Source organism: Ambystoma mexicanum, chromosome 6p (genome assembly GCF_040938575.1).
Source record: "Ambystoma mexicanum isolate Mex_15411 chromosome 6p, UKY_AmexF1_1, whole genome shotgun sequence".
NCBI lineage: Eukaryota > Metazoa > Chordata > Amphibia > Caudata > Ambystomatidae > Ambystoma > Ambystoma mexicanum.
In genome coordinates, this window is record NC_090935.1 from 1,178,405,821 (window position 1) to 1,178,423,172 (window position 17,352).

At 49.5% G+C, this 17,352-nt stretch overlaps 1 protein-coding gene across 5 annotated transcripts in view; it reads left to right on the forward strand.

Annotated features, from left to right (window-relative positions):
* Window positions 1-17,352, forward strand: part of LOC138510289 (annexin A1-like) — a 314,660-nt gene that overhangs the window by 127,632 nt on the left and 169,676 nt on the right. For all 5 annotated transcript variants that reach the window (XM_069625817.1, XM_069625818.1, XM_069625821.1 and 2 more), the window contains one exon: window positions 14,738-14,828. In XM_069625817.1, coding sequence (XP_069481918.1) covers window positions 14,738-14,828 — 91 coding nt within the window. The remainder of the gene's footprint in view (window positions 1-14,737; window positions 14,829-17,352) is intronic.

Below are 17,352 nucleotides of genomic sequence, written 5' to 3' on the forward strand. Positions count from 1 at the left end.
CAAGGCCTACAGAGGACTCCTCCTGCCCCAGTCTCCCAAAGCCGTTAAGGTTCCAATTCAGACTCAAAACCCATCAGGAGGATGTATTTTGAGTATTTTGAGCCAAAAGAAACATGAGGATCCCTTTAGTCATGAGGACAATCCTTCTGGTCAGGACACAACGGACCAGTGCCCAAACTTGGGAGCAGATCAAGTGCCTTGGCGCTCACCCATTTCTACCCCAGACATTTGTCTAGATCCGCCTTCCTCAACAGAGGCAGCCATTGCCAATAGGTATGGTATTTAATGCCATCCTAAAGAAGACCGCAGACCCCTTTCAGATTGCCAAACAGGAGGCTGTTCAGGACTCTGATTTTTGTTGAGGATATTCTTAAAGAAAAACCTCCCACAAGTCAGGCTATTCCTCTGCTGAAATCCATAAAGAAATGCCTTGCGCCTTCCTTATTGTCTGTCCCTTACAAGGGCTGTCAACCCTCGGGTTGAGAAACGGTTTCGCCCCTCTCCATTTGGCCCTATGTGCATTCGAAGTCATGCCACCCCAGAGTCTCTGGTTATTACAACCACCAGAAAAAGGGTTGGGGTGCCAATGTCTATGGCAGAGGCTCCACCAATAAGGACTGCAAAAAACTCTATGCCCTTGGCATACTTATTACCACGTCTGCAGCCTATTCTACCAGAATTGCGAATAATACCACCCTTCTCGCTAGTTACAGCGACGTGCAATGGGGCCTGTTCGAAGAAGGCATCCAAGAGGTCCCTGAACCCAGGCAATCAAGCCTGCTGGCGGTTGTCTGGGGGTAGACTGGTGACCCACAACATTCTCAAGAACACTAGATGCTGCTGAAACTGCGGGACGCGCTCTGGCACAAGGAAGTCTCGGGACATGCCTGGCTAAAAGATTTAGGTTTCAAACCGAAGACTCGGGCCTCCTTGATAAATAAGCATGTAGAAGAGTCAAACTTGTTTGGTAAGACTGTAGATGACGCCTTGTAAATGGCTGAAAAAGAACATGAGATGCTGAGGTTCAATCTCTCGTTGTTCCTTTCGAGGTCAGTCTTTCTCCTGATCTCCACACGGGCAATATGGCGCAGGAGGTACCCCATGGTCATCCGGACAAGGTTCAGCTCAGCAAAGGGGATGGCAGAGGCAAGGGGAGAGGCAGAAACTCCACCGCAAGAGGCTACCCGGCCTCCGCATCAAAATGACTCCCCAGCCTGTGTCCCATCCCATGCGTCCCCAGTTGGGGTACGGTTGACATCATTCACTCACGCATGGGAGGGGATCACATCAGACCAGTGGGTGCTCACATCACCCACAGTTACTGCATAGAGTGCCACCAGCCACCTCGATACCATCCACCAAAGAGCAGATGCCTATTGCCAGCACACCTGCAAATCCTGCTGAAAGAGGTGCAGATGCTTCAGGAAAAGGGCGTCATGGAAGTCGTCCCCATTCACCAGGTAAACCAAGGTATGTATTCAGTGTACTTCCTTGTACCCAAAAAGGATCTCACCATGGGCCCTGTTAGACTTGCGCCCAGTCAAATAAATATGTGAAAGCGCAAAAGTTCAGAATGACAACATTGCAGGAAGTAATCCCACTGCTGCTGCAGGGGGATTACAAGGCAACATTGGATATGAAAGCTGCATACCTTCATATTTTAATGTTGCCAGGGCACAGAAAGTACCGAAGGTGCTATCAGTTAAAGGTTCTTCCTTTTCGGCATTGACTCAGCTCCCCGGGTGTTCACGAAGGTACTGGTAGTGGTAGCTGCTCACCCGCGCAGGCTGTCCATCCAGTTTACCTTACCTCAACGACTGGCTAGTAACAGGGGATTTTTACAGAACATACCTAACAAATACCCAGAAGACCGTAGATCCCCTTCAGTCTAGGGTTCTCGCTCCATGAGAAAGTCCAGCCTAGACCCCAGCCAAATCAGAGTTTCTGGGGGCTCTAATTCCGACCAAAGACGGCTTTGTCTTCTTTCACTCAATGAGAGGGTTCTAAACATGCTGTTCCAGATCCCTCTCTATGTAGCCAGTCACGAGGTGACCGTACGCAAGGCCATGTGACTGTTGGGAATGATGGCCTCCTGCATGTGGAACTAGGTAAATGCATGTCTGTGCATGCCCCATGTAAGAGTGGCTCTCGAGCCAATGGTGTCAGGCCAGCAGACAATGGGATGATCTAGTGGTTGTCTCGGCAGCCCTTGTTCAGTCTCTGCAGTGGTGGTTAAGGGAAAACCTGCTACAGGGGGAAAACCTTCATCAGCCCTGCATTAGAAGCCACTCTCACCAGACTCATCTGATGGGGTAAAGAGCCCACCTCCTTCAGACGACGCACCGTGTGGTCCCCAGTGGTAGCAACCAACCACATAAACCTGTTTGAACTGCTAGCACTGTTCAAAGCCCTGAAGGCATTCCAAACACACCTCCAGTGGAAGGCAGACTTTCCCAGAGATCGACTTGTTCACAACTCTGGGGAACGCACAATGCCCGGATTATGCCTCCAGGTACCAGCAGAACCACTCCAAGGGGAATGGGCTCTGGATAACCTGGTCAGGGAAATTTGTCTATGCTTACCCCATCCACCTACCCCACACAGCTCTAGTCACCTACTCAACAAGAAGCACCAGGAACGGGTCAGGATGATTCTGGTGGCCCTAATGTGGGCCTGCCAACCTTGCTTCTCCCATCTCATGGCAATGTCTGTCTCCCTGCCCAGGAAGCTGCCATGCCCTTACAACATACTGTCACAAGATGAGAAGACCATGCATCCATTCCCTCACTCTCAATTTAGCAGCCTGGCTCCTGAGGTAATGAGTTTGGGCACCTTCAACCGCCTCAAAGATGTATGAACATACTCTGGGAAGCACCGAAACCCAACACCAGACATTGCTACTGCAGCAAATGGAAATGCTTTGTCATGTGGTGTAATGGCAAAAGCATCAATCCGACTGAATGCACACCAACACATAATGTCCTGTACCTAACTCACCTGCTAGATTCAGGCCTGGTTCTCAATTCCTTAAAGGTCCACTTAGCAGCACTTTCAGAATACACCACGTCCCAGAAGAAAGTTTTGTGGTAGAACATTTCAGTAATAAAGGCATTTATGGAGGGATAAAGAGACTTCATCCCCCCCCTATTTCCAGCCCAACTCCCAGATGAGACCTGAACATTGTACTTACTAGACTAATGGGGCCTCCCTTTGAACCTATGCACAAGGCTTGCCTTAAAGCAATCGCCTACAAGACTGCCTTCTTGGTGGTGATCACCTCAATAAGGAGAGTTGGTGAACTGCACGCCCTTTCAGTTCAAGACCAATTTGTCACAATTCACAAGGATAAGGTAGTCCTGTGCACTCATGATTTGTGCCTACATTTATTTCAAAGTTCCATTTGAACAAATCCATAGAACTACCCACCTTTTTCCAGAACCGCAATAACGTAGTGGAAAGAAGCCTCCACACACTAGATGTGGGAGAGATGATCTCTTACCTGGAAAAGACCAGACCACTACAAACAGTTTCTCATTTCAGTGGCAGCTGGTAGAGAAGGGCACCCTGTCTCTAAATCTGCTATTTCAAAGTGGATCATAAACTGCATCACTGTGCTACTCTTAACAAGGCACAGGAGCTAACCTAGCATTAATTGCAAATGTTCATCTTGAGTGCATTGGTAAAACAGCAGCCTGGAGTTCTGTACACACCTTTACACTACACTATTGCCTAAATAAACACTCTAGGTCTGATACTCAGGTGGGACAAGCAGTGTTAAGATATCTCTTTGCTACTGTTCCTTCACACATCCCACCACCATCTCAGGGTACTGCTTGCTAGTCTATGCACAGCAAATTAACGAGCATCGGAAGACCTGCATTACTCACCGTAATAGCATTTCTGATGATTGCATCTGCTTAGATTCACATGCGCCCCCCCTTCATCCCCTCATGGAGTAGAAGGAACATAGACCTCTTACAGTTTCTCTTCTGTACTCATGCTGACAGAAGGCTCCCTCACGGCAGCAGAAAAAACACAATCCGAGGGACCTCACCTCGTGAGGGATTTTTTGGTACACTACACGTTGCGCTAGGGATAGTGTTAGTCACGCCCATGTCGACGTCCCCTTTCGATCCTCGAAAGAAAGATGCAATACTTTGCAATTACCACTAGATGTCAGACAATATGCACAGCATGTGATTCTAAGCAGATACAATCAGAAAAGCTATTATGATGAGGAATGCATGTCATTCACTCATAGAGCTGCTCTTCATAATACACTTGTTTAATTAGCCCATTAAAACCTAATTCTCAACCCTCTGCTCTTGAAAATGAAGGTAAGCTAGCAATGGTTGCTTTGTAAGTTAATTCAAAGCGATTTATCTTTACCAGAAAATATTACTACAATAATGCAAGGAAACCTGTTTTTTGTTTTTTTTTTTGTTTTCAAAATTTCTGCAGCTCAACTGAATGGACTCTGCATAAATGTCAGGTCTGCTAATTAGCCTTGTGTTCATATAATGATGTATGCCTTATAAATAGGTGTTGGTTTCCAAACAGGTGGCTCTTCTGGCTTGTAAATCGCCACTCTTTGTATAGCCACGCACATTTATACTTTCGTTTCTGCACGGTCTCTGGGCAGTAATTCCAAGGTAACAACCACAAAGTTCCAGTAGTGGAACGTGCACACGTCCTGCTAAAACAGCTTGCATGGATTTGTTGTTGCATCTACCGACATTCTGAAAGCAAAGTGATTAACATAGTTGTCTATCCAGATGCTAGCAACCCCAATGCTATTATCTAGAGGGAGTATTGTATTACTTTTCAATCACTGTTAATCCCAAAACCATGCTAATAAATTCGGGGCGGGGGGCTACATATAAAAGTGCAGCCCCATGGTTAAAACTACATTCGCTGTTCCTTTTTCTGTCAGATCTAGTAACCACCCCTGCCATCATAAAGTAGATTCCTTCCAAAAGATACAGCTGTGGCAATTACAGAAACAAAGCTATGGGAAATGTCACTTTCACTTTTACATTTTTAATGTGCACAACAAAATATGGATACATTTTAAATGTCAACTCCATTAAGAGCTCATTTGGCAACATGGAGATTAGGCGAATATCACACAGATGTCTATTGGCGCACCTCACTCTATCAAAGCATAAAGATGTTGATTTTAATTGATAAAGCCTACTAAGGGTTCAATGAGCATGGCAGCAAAGGGGGTTTTCCTACAATTTCTAAATCCCAATGTTAACTTCCGTAACTGGTATAACCTGCCCTGTACTAGGTGAATGCTCTTGCAAGTGAAGCTAGTTCCTAACCTGGGTAGAAGGATATTGTTGAAGCTTAGGCAACCATTGAGAGAGGACAAAAGCTTGGTTCCATCATCTTACATTTTTCACGTTCTGTTTTGCTATGGCCCATGACAATTACTCTGGACTGTGAGCTCCGAGAACTATGGTGGTAAAAAAAAAAATTAAATTGGATTTTAGAAGTAGAATTGAAACTGCACAAATTCCATGCTAGAATTTCCCTATAATGGTGTAGTAACCCCCTACTCAATGACTCATGTTGAAGCTGCTGACAGCTCAGTCTTCTTCCATGGGGTAACGGTATTTATCGGAGAAGGAAAGGAGTCCCATAAATTCATCGGACTCTAAGGAACAGTGTCCACAGCTTGGAGAACTTTAAAGGCTAACTCTTTAAGAAACCTTTGACCAGGACACCAAAGAAGTCAGCAGGTAACATCCCTAGGATGGGAATGGCAAATTAGGCCCTCACTTATTTAAGGGTTCATTACCCATGACCATGCTGTGGTACTTACATTAAAGTTACTCACTGTAGTGACTAGAGTACTTTGTCCTTAGTCCCCTTTCCTCCATCCTTGTGGGCATCCCCCAACATGGGGACTGTACCGGAACCTGTTAGGCAGAAACCTGTGCAGTTCCTTCTGGGACTACTGCAAAAAGTTTAAGACTACAGGAGTTAGCAGTAAACCCAATTGGTAGCGGTCTGCACCACCCAGATTTACCTGGTAGCTGTGGCTGAGCAGTCAAACTTCTCTCAAGACGCGTTAGGCAGTATATAGAGTATACAAGATAGGGCAATTTACACAGTAGAACACACGGACCCGGATCAGAGCTTATAATTATTTATTTAAAAACACATCTATGAAAAACACACTGGCACTAATATGGCAAACAACTTCAATCACAGTTACTATAAGTATATATCAATCCCATAACAATATTTCAACATGTCTAGGTTCAAAGACACGGCTTATTTGCAGACAGAGGTGAGTGCTTAACCTAGATGGCACTCTAGTATTCGTTTAGAAAGGGAGGGGAAAAAGGCAGGGTATGAAACCAACTCAGTACCAACACTTTTCCGAAGCAAATGTAAGGCAAGCAAGGCAGGGTCTACTGTAGATCAAAGTTCAGAGGCCAGGCCCACTTGGAGAGAGGCAAGGCGGTATGTCCCAAGAATATCACAGTGGAAATGCACTTCAAGTCTTTGTAGCAAAATGTCACAGAAAGGTTGGACCAGCTTTAGAACAAAAGTTAAGAAGGTCTGGAGGCGACCCAGTGGAAAGGTAAGGATTTAAGACACCTCGCGCTAACCGGTTCAAGGAAGCCAGGCGGACACAGTACCTTTAAAGTGGAGAGACCGCTCTGGCGGGGGCAGTTGTTCCTGGTGGTGGATGCAAGTCGGGGCTTTGCCAGAAGAGATGATCTCGTCATAGAGGAAAGTTGAAGATCGTTGCACCACCAGGGAAGAGACCAGCCGCGGTCTCAAGGCACCACCTTTTGGTCCTGATACAGTGGTTAGTGGCTATCGGGTTGCTGGGGTGCTCAGCACGGGCAATTCGACCACTAGACGTCCTGGAAGCGAAGAAAAAGCAAGGGACTGGTTGTTCCCACCAGTCAAAGGGAAGAAGACTCTCCAGCAGGGAGATCTCCTCTGTCGTTGGGAAGTAGTGAGTCGGTTCAGCAGGGCTCCACCGGAGGTGTCGTCGTTGCAGGTCGGCTCAGCTTCTCCCTCGTCGGATTCTTGGGTCCTGTGGCGACTTCTGAAGTTCCGGTCCCCAAAGCCCTGCTTTTATGCAGAAAACCCCCATTCAGCCTAGCTGTCAAACCTGCTAAGTGGTGAGCGGGGCGGCTCACCACTTGGGCCAATCACACCAGAGTGCGACTTGAGTTGGCAAGGCAACTCAGTCCAGGGTGCCTAAACCTTCTCCCCCCCCCCCCCCCCCTCCCACACACCCTGTGGTACCCAGACAGAATGGCACCACTCTGGAGGGCTTCTGTGCAGAAGCCCGCCAAAAGTGGAACCAAGGGCTCAACCTTTGGTTTGGAGTTACAGAGGTGAACACATACGCCATTTTAAAAACCGAGTTCTGGCAGTAAATACCAACCAGTGAATTTATTTTAATTAAATAAACCGGCGGTATGTTAGACTAATGTGAAAAAAAGTATTTGCCTCGAACAATGGGAAAATCCCATAGGAATATTCGCGGTCGAATATAAAAAGTAGTATCCACTGCCACGAGCCAAAACTCAATGAGGGGGGACGGGACAGTGCCCCCTCGAACAACAGACCCAGGGGTAATCGAATTACCCCTACCAGTACGTCCACAATAGGATGGTTTGTACTGGTTCTGTTAGTAAATTTAGGTCTAGTAAAGCCAATGGTGACTTTACATGCCCTGGGAGACAGTAGTCAGTCCCAGGGTATGGAGCCTATGGTGGGGGTCACCTAGGACACCCCAGTGTTACAGCACGGAGGGTGCTGTGTAACACACATGGCAAAACACATGAGACCCTACGGAGTAAAATACCCCATATCCCATAGAACACATTAACATTCAAAGAAATACCACAAATCATGTCCAAGAGTGGGAGAAAGAGTCTCACTCTTGGCAGGATGAAAAAACTCCAGAAATCCAGCAAAGCTGCTGGGGGACTCACTAGGTTAGGAAATTCAGCCTAAACAGAGAATTCTCCCTAACAGAACCTTTAGCAGTGAAAAAAGGAGCTTCCTTTTAAATTTAGTTCAGTGCACAGTGGTGTGGGAATGCACCCCCCCCCCCCCCGAGGCCGCACCCTCTGGCTCCTCACCTGTCACCTTTTAACACATCAGACACTTTAATACCTGGCTATACTGAATACTCCAGTCCCTGGCATACAAGTTGGGCGTGACGTATGCAGGAAAGGGGACTAAGGACTGAGTACTGCTCACATTACCCTCTTAAAATAAGCCTGACTGCTCTGTCACGCTAACATGTGTAGTACAGTCCTATATTAGAAGGTGGGTTACCTAATACCAAGAGAGGTATTTTAAAGTCCCACCGCACTTGGACTCTACAAATTCTTACCTAACTGTGTTCCTATGTGGAAGTCCTGGCAGTATTTCAAAATGTTGTGTAATGTTTTGTGTAGTGCCTGCGCTCCCTTACAGTGGTTATTGTTGCTTGGTCTATTCTGCATGTTGATCCTCGAAATAAAAACCTGGCGGACACAAAAGATGGATTGTACGTATTTGTCTGCCTCCCAGCTTGGAGGTCACAAAAAAACGGCAGAGAACGGACTTCACCCACATGGGTGAATAAACTGTGCATAGTGGGTGGTATCTCATGGTTGGTGCTCCCTGAACTGAAAATTCTGAGTCAGCTGCTTCCTGGGAAGGAGACACACATCAACCCTGCAGGGAAGGTGGTGTGAGTTGCGGCCCTTGTGTGATCTGACAGGGGTGCTCGTGCACTCAGTGCCATGGATGGTGACGGACAAGCGGCTCCAACAAGTGGACCAACAACCTCCTGCACCAGGTCAACTTCAGGTACAGCCCCTGCATTACCTGTTCAACCTCCAACACAGGCCCCTGCATTACCTGCTCAACCTCCAGCGCAGCCCCCTGCACAACAACCGCCTGGGATGAGACCTCCAGGTGCCCTCCCACCAATGCCTGAGTTTTATATCTCAGGTGCGCGATCCAGTCTGGGGCCCCGCTGGAAGATGTGGATGGACAGACTTGAAATGTACTTCAGGGCCACGATGGAGACAAATGACAGTAAGGTGGCTACCCTGTTGTACTGTGCTTGGCCTGCGTTGCATGAGTTATTCCTGTCTCTTCAACCTTGTGACATCTACTATGATGCGGCAAAGGATGTCCTCCATGGCGATTTCCTTCCTTTGGCAAACCCTGACTATGGGAGGTTCATCATGGGTGCAGCTCGCCAGAAAGACGATTAAACACTGTACACTTTTTTTATGGGAGACTGTGCAGGTTGGCGGTGCCCTGTGTGTGGGACAATCCAGAGACTATGATTAGGAACCAACTGATCAGGGGTGCGCATCTGGAAAACTGCACAGGCAAGTCCTGAGGGAGCCGGGCATCACCCTCGCCCGCATCCTGGAGCTGGTGCGATGCCAGGAGGAATCTGAACTACGTGCATCCCACATGGAGGCTGGGGTATGCCCCCAGTAAAACTGAGGACATCTGTGTGGTGGGCCGTGGCATAGGGGCCAGACGCTGGAGTGGTCCACGTGAGAGAGGGTCCGCCCCAGTCAACTCATGCTCGAAGTATGGGTATGACCTGCCTCACCCTGCGGAGTGCCCAGCGACGGGAAAGACCTGCGGCAGGTGTGGTGGTGCGGACCATTACACCCAATGTGTAGGGCCCCTATCCCAGTGGTGGTCCCACGGGGTCCAGTGAGGGTGGGCTGACCTTCAGGTACTATTGGAGAAGTATGCAGCTCTTTTTGAGGGGATTGGGCAATGAGCCAGTAAAGTTGCACATTGAGTCGGTTCAGCCCATTGCCCTCAAACACAGACTGGTCCCATTTCACCTCAGGGACCTGGTGGACCAGGAGTTGGACAATATAGTTAAACTGGACATAATCGAGAAGGTGGAGGGCCCGACACCATGGGTGTCACCAATTGCCGTTGCCAGAAAGCCGAAACGACCTGACTCTGACTGGATATGTGTCGACATGCGCCTACCCAACAAGGCCATCAAGAGTGAGCGACACCTGACACCCGCCATAGATGACATCACAGAGCTCCAGGGTGCCCGGTTTTTCTCAACCTGACCTTTGTGCCGGATAGCATCAGGTGGTGCTGCATCCTGAATCGCGGTATATCACCACCTTCACCACTCGTCGTGGCTTATACCCATACAAGAGACTAAGCTTTGGGGTGTCTTCGTGGCAGAGGTGTTTCAGAACATTATCCGAGGGGCTCTGGCTGATCTGGAGTTTGTGCTAAACATTAAAGACGATATCCTTGTGTTTGCCATGTCTGGAGCGGAACACCTGGTCCAATTGGCAAATACATTTGAATGCCTCCAGTCGCTGGGTCTTACTTTACACTGCAACAAGTGAGTCCCTGAGGACTACTATTGAATTGTTTGGTTTTGTCTTCAGGGAGGAAGGTGCATCGCCGGACCGGCACAAAGTGAAAGATATTGTCGAGGCCCGCACCCCCCCCCTGTGAATGTCTGAGGTTAGGAGCTTCCTGGGAACGGTCACGTACTGTGGCCGTTTCATCAAGTACTTCATCATGATCTGAGCCCCTGCAGGCCCTAACCAAGAAGGACATGACCTGGCAGTGGGGAACGCTGGAGCAGGTGGCGTTTGAGGATATCAAGGGAGCTCTCACGACAAGGCCATTATGGCGTTTTACGATCTGGCCCTCTAGTCATAGATGGTGGTGGACACCAGCCCGTTTGGTCTTGGAGTGGAGATGACCCAAATAGATGGGAATCGGGAGGTCCGCCCCATCGCATATGCCAGTATGCGCTGTCTGAGACGGAACAGCAGTACTCCCAAATTGAGCGGGAGGCACTGGCTGTGTTGTGGGGCTGCCACCACTTCAGACTATGTGCTGGGATGGCCTGTGACGGTGGTAACAGATCACAAACCACAGCTGCCCATATTGGCAGGTTTGTCCTCCAAATCACCAGCGAGGATAGAACACTGGATGCTGGCCCTGTTGGAGTATGGGATGTCACTAATGTACAGGCCAAGCAGCAACAATGCTGCAGACTATCTCTAGACACCCCCGGGAGGACACTGGTGTGGCATAGTCCAGGTGTGCTGAGAAAGCTGACAAACCTGTCTGGCTCGTGGTGGAGGTAGCCACGCCCAATTCTGTACCGGGGGAAAGAACTGGAGCAGGCGTCGGCAGTGGATGACTGCTTCCTGGTCCTCAAGGCAGCCATCCAGCAGGACTCGAGGAGGATGGTGATGCTCTCTGGTGGTAAGAACGCAGGAGGCCAAGTCGGCACTGGAAGAACTGTGGAGGATGCAGGGTGGGCTGACCTTTGCAGAGACTGGCCTACTGCTGAGGGGAGACTGCATCGTAATCCCGCAGAGCAGAAAGCAACAGATGATTGAGCTGGCCCATCTGGTACACCAAGACACGGCCAAGACCAAAGCACGCCTATGCCAGAAAGTCTGGTTCCCGGACCTCAAGCGGCGAGTGGAGGAATTTGTGGCGGCATGTGTCTGGTGCCAGGCAGCGTCCCCAGAGCGAAGAGCCTGAGATCGAGACCATGCCTTGAGTAACAAAGCCGTGGGAGGTGGTCCACGCCGACTTTGGCTCCAAATCAAGAGGCACACACATCCTGGTGGTGGTGGACAAGTGGTCCCACTATCCAGAGGTGGAATTGGAGTCGGTGGGGTTCGACAAGGTGGTGGTGGTGATTGAGAACATTTTCACCACTCGCGGACTGCCTAGGGTGCTGTGCTCTGATAACGGCCCACCCTTTCAGGGCGAAAGCTTTGCTGGATTGAGGGAGTATGGCGTGCACCACCACAAAGTGACTCCATTGTGGCCAACGGGTGAATGGTGAGGCGGAGAGGATGATGCAGACTCAGGTGTTTCGTACTGCCCAGGGGCAGGGCAAATGCTGGCAGAGGGCTCTGTATAAGTTCCTGCGTGGGGACAGAACCACCCCGCACACATCGACGGGGGTGGCCCAGGCAGCAGCCATGTTTCAGAGGTGTCCATGAGATCTGCTGTCAGAGAATGGGGGGAGCGGGAGCTCGCCGTGATTGACAATGACCAAGTCGAGCGGGAGTAAAGAGAAAGGACGACGCAAGAGAACATCAGGAGAGGATTCAGACCTCAGAGGCTGGCTCCCGGGGATGAGGTGCTAGTTAGGAACCGTCACCCTCAAGGAAAAGTTTCCCTGACCTACGAGACGGAGCCCCTGGATGTGGTGGTAGTGAAGGGGTCCATGGTGACCGCCTCTGATGGAACTGTGTCCGTGACCCAGAATGCCAGTTTCTTCAAGCGGCTGGGTGAATCAAGGACTGAAACGGCACACAGAGGTACCGGACGAGGGCGGTGGCTCTGAGAGCTCACCAGGATCCCCAGCCCTTGAGCTGATGGGTGAAGGGACTCCGACCCTTGGAGGCTGGCAGGAGGTACCCCCAGGGGACTGGGCGAGGGAAACCTGTCCCTCTCACCGACTTTGTGCCTGAATAGAGACTGTAATTTTGGGTTAAGAATATCCGGGGAACCAGGGTGGTTGTTACTAAAGGGGTCTCCAGGGTAATTTTTGCTGTGGAGTTACATTTGTGGTAGATGGTTATCCTTCGTTCATTTGTTCTGTTTGTTATGAAAAAGGAGGGGTGTGATGCTGCCCCTTTAAGGGTTGCACGCCACCGCGTGCAGTACAAATAAAGGGGGCGTTCCCAGCCGCGCAGAGCAACCGTGGACCCAAACTTAAAGGATGTCTGTGTGCAGTCTGTGACATGGGGGGGCGGGCTCACGGACACCCGCGAGGGCGCAGGGAAACCCACAACAGCCGCCACCTTTTTAGCCTGAACTCAGATGAGCCCCTGCATCCAAACCCACCGGAAATTGAGTTGTTGGACTATCGGGTAATTCAGTGTTTGGCCGAAGTTTACCTAGAATTACCATATTTATAGAATACATACATTCTACCATGGTGCTTTTAATCCAACATTATAGTGCTTTACTGGGAACTTGTATCTTGAGTTGAAATGGATGTGCTCGAGGTTTGCAATAACAAATCGTTTTTGGAAATCTCCCTTCCAATTCCTTCCCAGTGTCTTTTGGAGGAGTGGCCGGGGGGAGGTGGGACGCAGCCTCCCCAGGCCACTCCTCCAAAATACACTGGGCATGGCCCTTCTCTGCCATCACTTCTCAGTACAAAACTCGGACCAAGTGCCTCTAGTGGTGGGTACGCCCCTCGCCCTTACGCAATGTTAACTTTGGGTTACATTCGCGTAGATGGGACCACCGAGCAGGACACGGGGCATCCATTTTTTTGTACCCCCCTTTCGATTCCATCTTGGTGACCAGGCCTCACTGCGATAGTACAAAATGCCTCTCTCCCTTTTCCCCGCCGCAGCAGCTCAGAGCACATGGCCCCCACCCTCATTCCCACTCCAACTGGAAAACTCCGCCGCTCCATTCTCACGCTGAAGCCGGAGCTGCTTGCAACAAATAAAAAATGTAACGCATCTCTTTTCCTCTAAGATCACTGTCCTGCATGTGAACCAACATGAACCAAGCACATAGCTCGTCCATCTCCACAAAAGTGTCCTTGCCCTCTTACCCTCGCCAGTTGAAACTTATTGCCATTCTAACCCTGTGTCCTTGCGAGCCATTCCTTTCATGTGCCAGACTGCTGACCATGCTATGAAGCCCACCCAACAGACCCTCAATTAACATTAGACCCCAGCTGCAGTATATCGTGCCCAATACTAACAAATGCCACATACCTGAGATTCTTGTGAGACTAACCCTACAGTTCAATGACAGCATTATAGTGGTCAAGACCCGTAAACCTGTGACCTGTATAACCCAAATGTTATAGATGATATAAACCCTTCAGTGATTTGTACAATGACATGATACACTACTGAGGGTCTTTTGATCAACCATTATTTAGTGCATGCAATGTTTAGAATGTATTTTCTTAGCTTAGGTAGTGACCACCGTGTTTCACAGCGACCTGACCTTCACCCATTCGGAGCACAGATGTCTGATTTCAATCCTCCTGCCAACCAAGCAACCAACCCGGAGGAAGAGCTGATGCTCACACTGAAGACACCACCCCGGCTGACCAATCCAGGTCCAACGTAGCATCATATGTTAAATATGTCAATGTCCTATATAAATGTGTTGTAACCTTGATGTGGTCAGAGCGCTCTCGGAGATCTAGATAAACTTTTCCTTGAACTCTCGCAGCCTGCTCTTTTGTGCCTTATTCCCTGTCCAGGGAGTGTCTGTATTATTCATTTTTACACGTATAGTCAGGGAGGACACAAACAATACATTCTACCATGGTGCTTTTAATCCAACATTATAGTGCTTTACTGGGAACTTGTATCTTGAGTTGAAATTGATGTGCTCGAGGTTTGCAATAACAATCGTTTTTGGAAATCTCCCTTCCAATTCCTGCCCAGTGTCTTTTGGAGGAGTGGCCTGGGGGAGGCGGTACGCGGTGGGGCAAAGCAAGCATTCTACAACATTTCTGTATTCCCGTGACCATACGAGGCTCATACCAACACCTATTCAACTGATACATGTGCCATGGCGTGTATATACAGATGGGGTCCTACTCGTGTATTTGTGTAAGAATGTGCCTGGGTGCAGTCTGGCCCAGCTCCAAGTTGAATCACATTTGATTTGTCTGCTTTGTCCATTTGAGTTTGCTTCTTATGGCCTGTGTTTATTATTTTTTTTAAACGTACAGGGCCTTGGAACAGATGAAGATACCCTGATTGAGATCCTGGTTTCAAGAACCAAACAGGAGATATGTGAAATCAACAAAGTATACAAGGAAGGTAAGCCATATCTTATCAGATGCCCAGCTGGTGCCTGGGATTGTCTGCCCTGTATGAGGGTAAGAGAAACACTGAATGAGTACTGTCTTGGTACAAGATTGTCTTGTGTTGGTGAAGTCTTTGTAGGCTTAAAGCAGTACTCTGGTGCATCAAACACTGCTCTTGTGTACAGTTATTGAAGTGGAATAATTGTGAAGGGCATAACATAGGATTTAGCTTCCTTATGTACTGTATTAAACCGCAGCAATGTATATTGTGAGTTGATGCACCAAAGGTTCTCTACAAATTTGTGTTGTCACCGTTCCAATGGGTGCAATCATTGCTGTGCGAAAGGCGTACCCTGTGATTACCTTATGGAAGGATATCACAGATGTGTGGTTCTCAAAACATGAAGTTAATGTATATATGCATTGACGTACTTGGAGATGCAATTGGCTTGGATAGCTGAATGTATATTTGTGCATTTCCCGCCCTTATTTTCTTTGTGCTTGGTGCATGTAGGACACTATGCAAGTCTTCGATTAAAGCTTACTTGCCTTGTGCATGCATTACACAGTACTCTGTATTTACCTTGTAATGGTCGACTGCTTATGTGCTAATTTCAATGGTGAAGTGAGGATTTCATGAGGTGAGCCTCCACTGCATATATCTGGGCCGTGTGTGCACCGCGCATATGAACTTTGATGTGGCATGTCGGAACTGCAGCCAGATGAAACATGGTTGGTCCTTGCCTACTCTCAGCACATACTGTCTTTGCTACTGGATAAAGATGCACATTCAAGTGTGGTCTTCGTGTTGGTTAACAATCTGTATGCCAGGATGCTGTCATTGTTTCAACTGTAAGCTGTCCTCGGTATGCAAGTGTTGGAGAGAATTCTAATTTCTGTGCCAATTCCCTTCAACCTTCGAGACCCCCAGCTCTTTTGCTGGAATTTAGTATTTTGATCTGATTTGGATTATGTGTTTCCTTTGTTTTTGGAGTCTTGACAAACTCCATAGGCATCTACTTTTTGTATGGTGACGCACACCTTCAGTGCAGTGTTGCAGAGAAATCTTACATTTCTCATGGTTTAAATACATTTTCTTGGTTAAACTACTGTTCGAGGGGATTGGGTCCTCCGACGTATTCCATATCTATGACATGTAATCACCACAGCTGTGCTGCTTCGGAAACTTTTTTCGGCTCCTGCGTCGATGACGTCGATGCGCCGTCGTCGAGGACCTCCTCCGACGTCATCCGATGTGATAAGTAGGACGCACGACGCCCGTAGCCTCAGTTCCGTTTTTTCCGCGAACGTGTTGCTTCGTGTTTCTCGGTTCTACGCCTCGACTCTTTTGGAGTTCTGTTCTTCCCGGTTCTTCGAACCTGTTCGTTTGTGAAAATCCTTCGAAGATGTCTTCTACTTCGTCTTCAACCCCGCGTCCGGGCTTCAAGAAGTGCGGGGAGTGTGGGTCCAAGATGTCGGTGACGGACTCGCACGACGCCTGCCTCTGGTGCCTCGGGGAGGCCCACGACACGGATGACTGTATCGACTGCCAGTCGCTCACGTCCAAAGCCTTACGCGAACGTAAGAAGAAGTTGTCGGTAGGTCGGGTGTCCAAGCCCCGGAAGTCGAAGTCTGCGGGGCTTTCGACGGATGATTCGAGGGGTGACTCTCCGCGTCATCGTCGGAAGTCTCGTGGGTCTCCTTCTAGGAGTCGGTCTCGCCACTCCTCAGCCTCTTCGAGGCATTCTCGGAAGCGCCGCCACCGGTCCTCTTCCGAGGAATCTGCCTGGCACGTCGGTTACCCCACCAGCCGTGGGACGCCGGAGGAATGGGCTTCCTTCGGGAAGAAAATGCTGGCGATTCTTGAGTCGCAGGGTACTAAGCCGTCCGCGCCCCCCAGTGGGGTCGGCCGTGAGAGGTCGAGAGACACCGCTCGCAAGAGTGGTCGGCACGAGTCACGGGAGAGGTCCCGTTCGGACAAGGAGGCTCGTTCTCGCCGTACCCGTTCCAGGTCCCGGTCCTCGACGCGTTCGAGACCGTGTGCACCTGTGAGGTCTTCTAGGAAGACATCGCCGTCTGAGGCGTCGAGGGCGTCGACAGGCTTTCTCGAGGCTCTGGCTCCGAGGAAGTCGTTGAAGCCGTCGACGATCAGGTCGTCGAGGGACACGCTCGGGGCTCCGGCTTCGAGGGCTGTGTCGACGCCGCCAATGCTGGAGGCACTGCATCTGACGTCGACGCCGATTTCGTCGGCGCCGATGCCGGTTTTCTCGCCGTCGGCGCCGATTCGCTCGACGCCTTTCGTGTCGGAGGTAGCCCGTGTCACGGGAGAACCCCCTAGGAAGGCTCTGGTTAAGAGCAAGCACTCTCGGGTGCCTTCTTTTCGCCACCTGGAGTATATTTCAGAGGCGGATGAGGATTCTGATGGCCTGGTTCCTAGTCAGGTGCCAGATGAAATTGTCTCGGGCCATAGTCAGTTTGACGATTTGAGGCAGTCACTGCATGATGCCAGTGGACTGGACACCTCTCCGAGGTGGAGT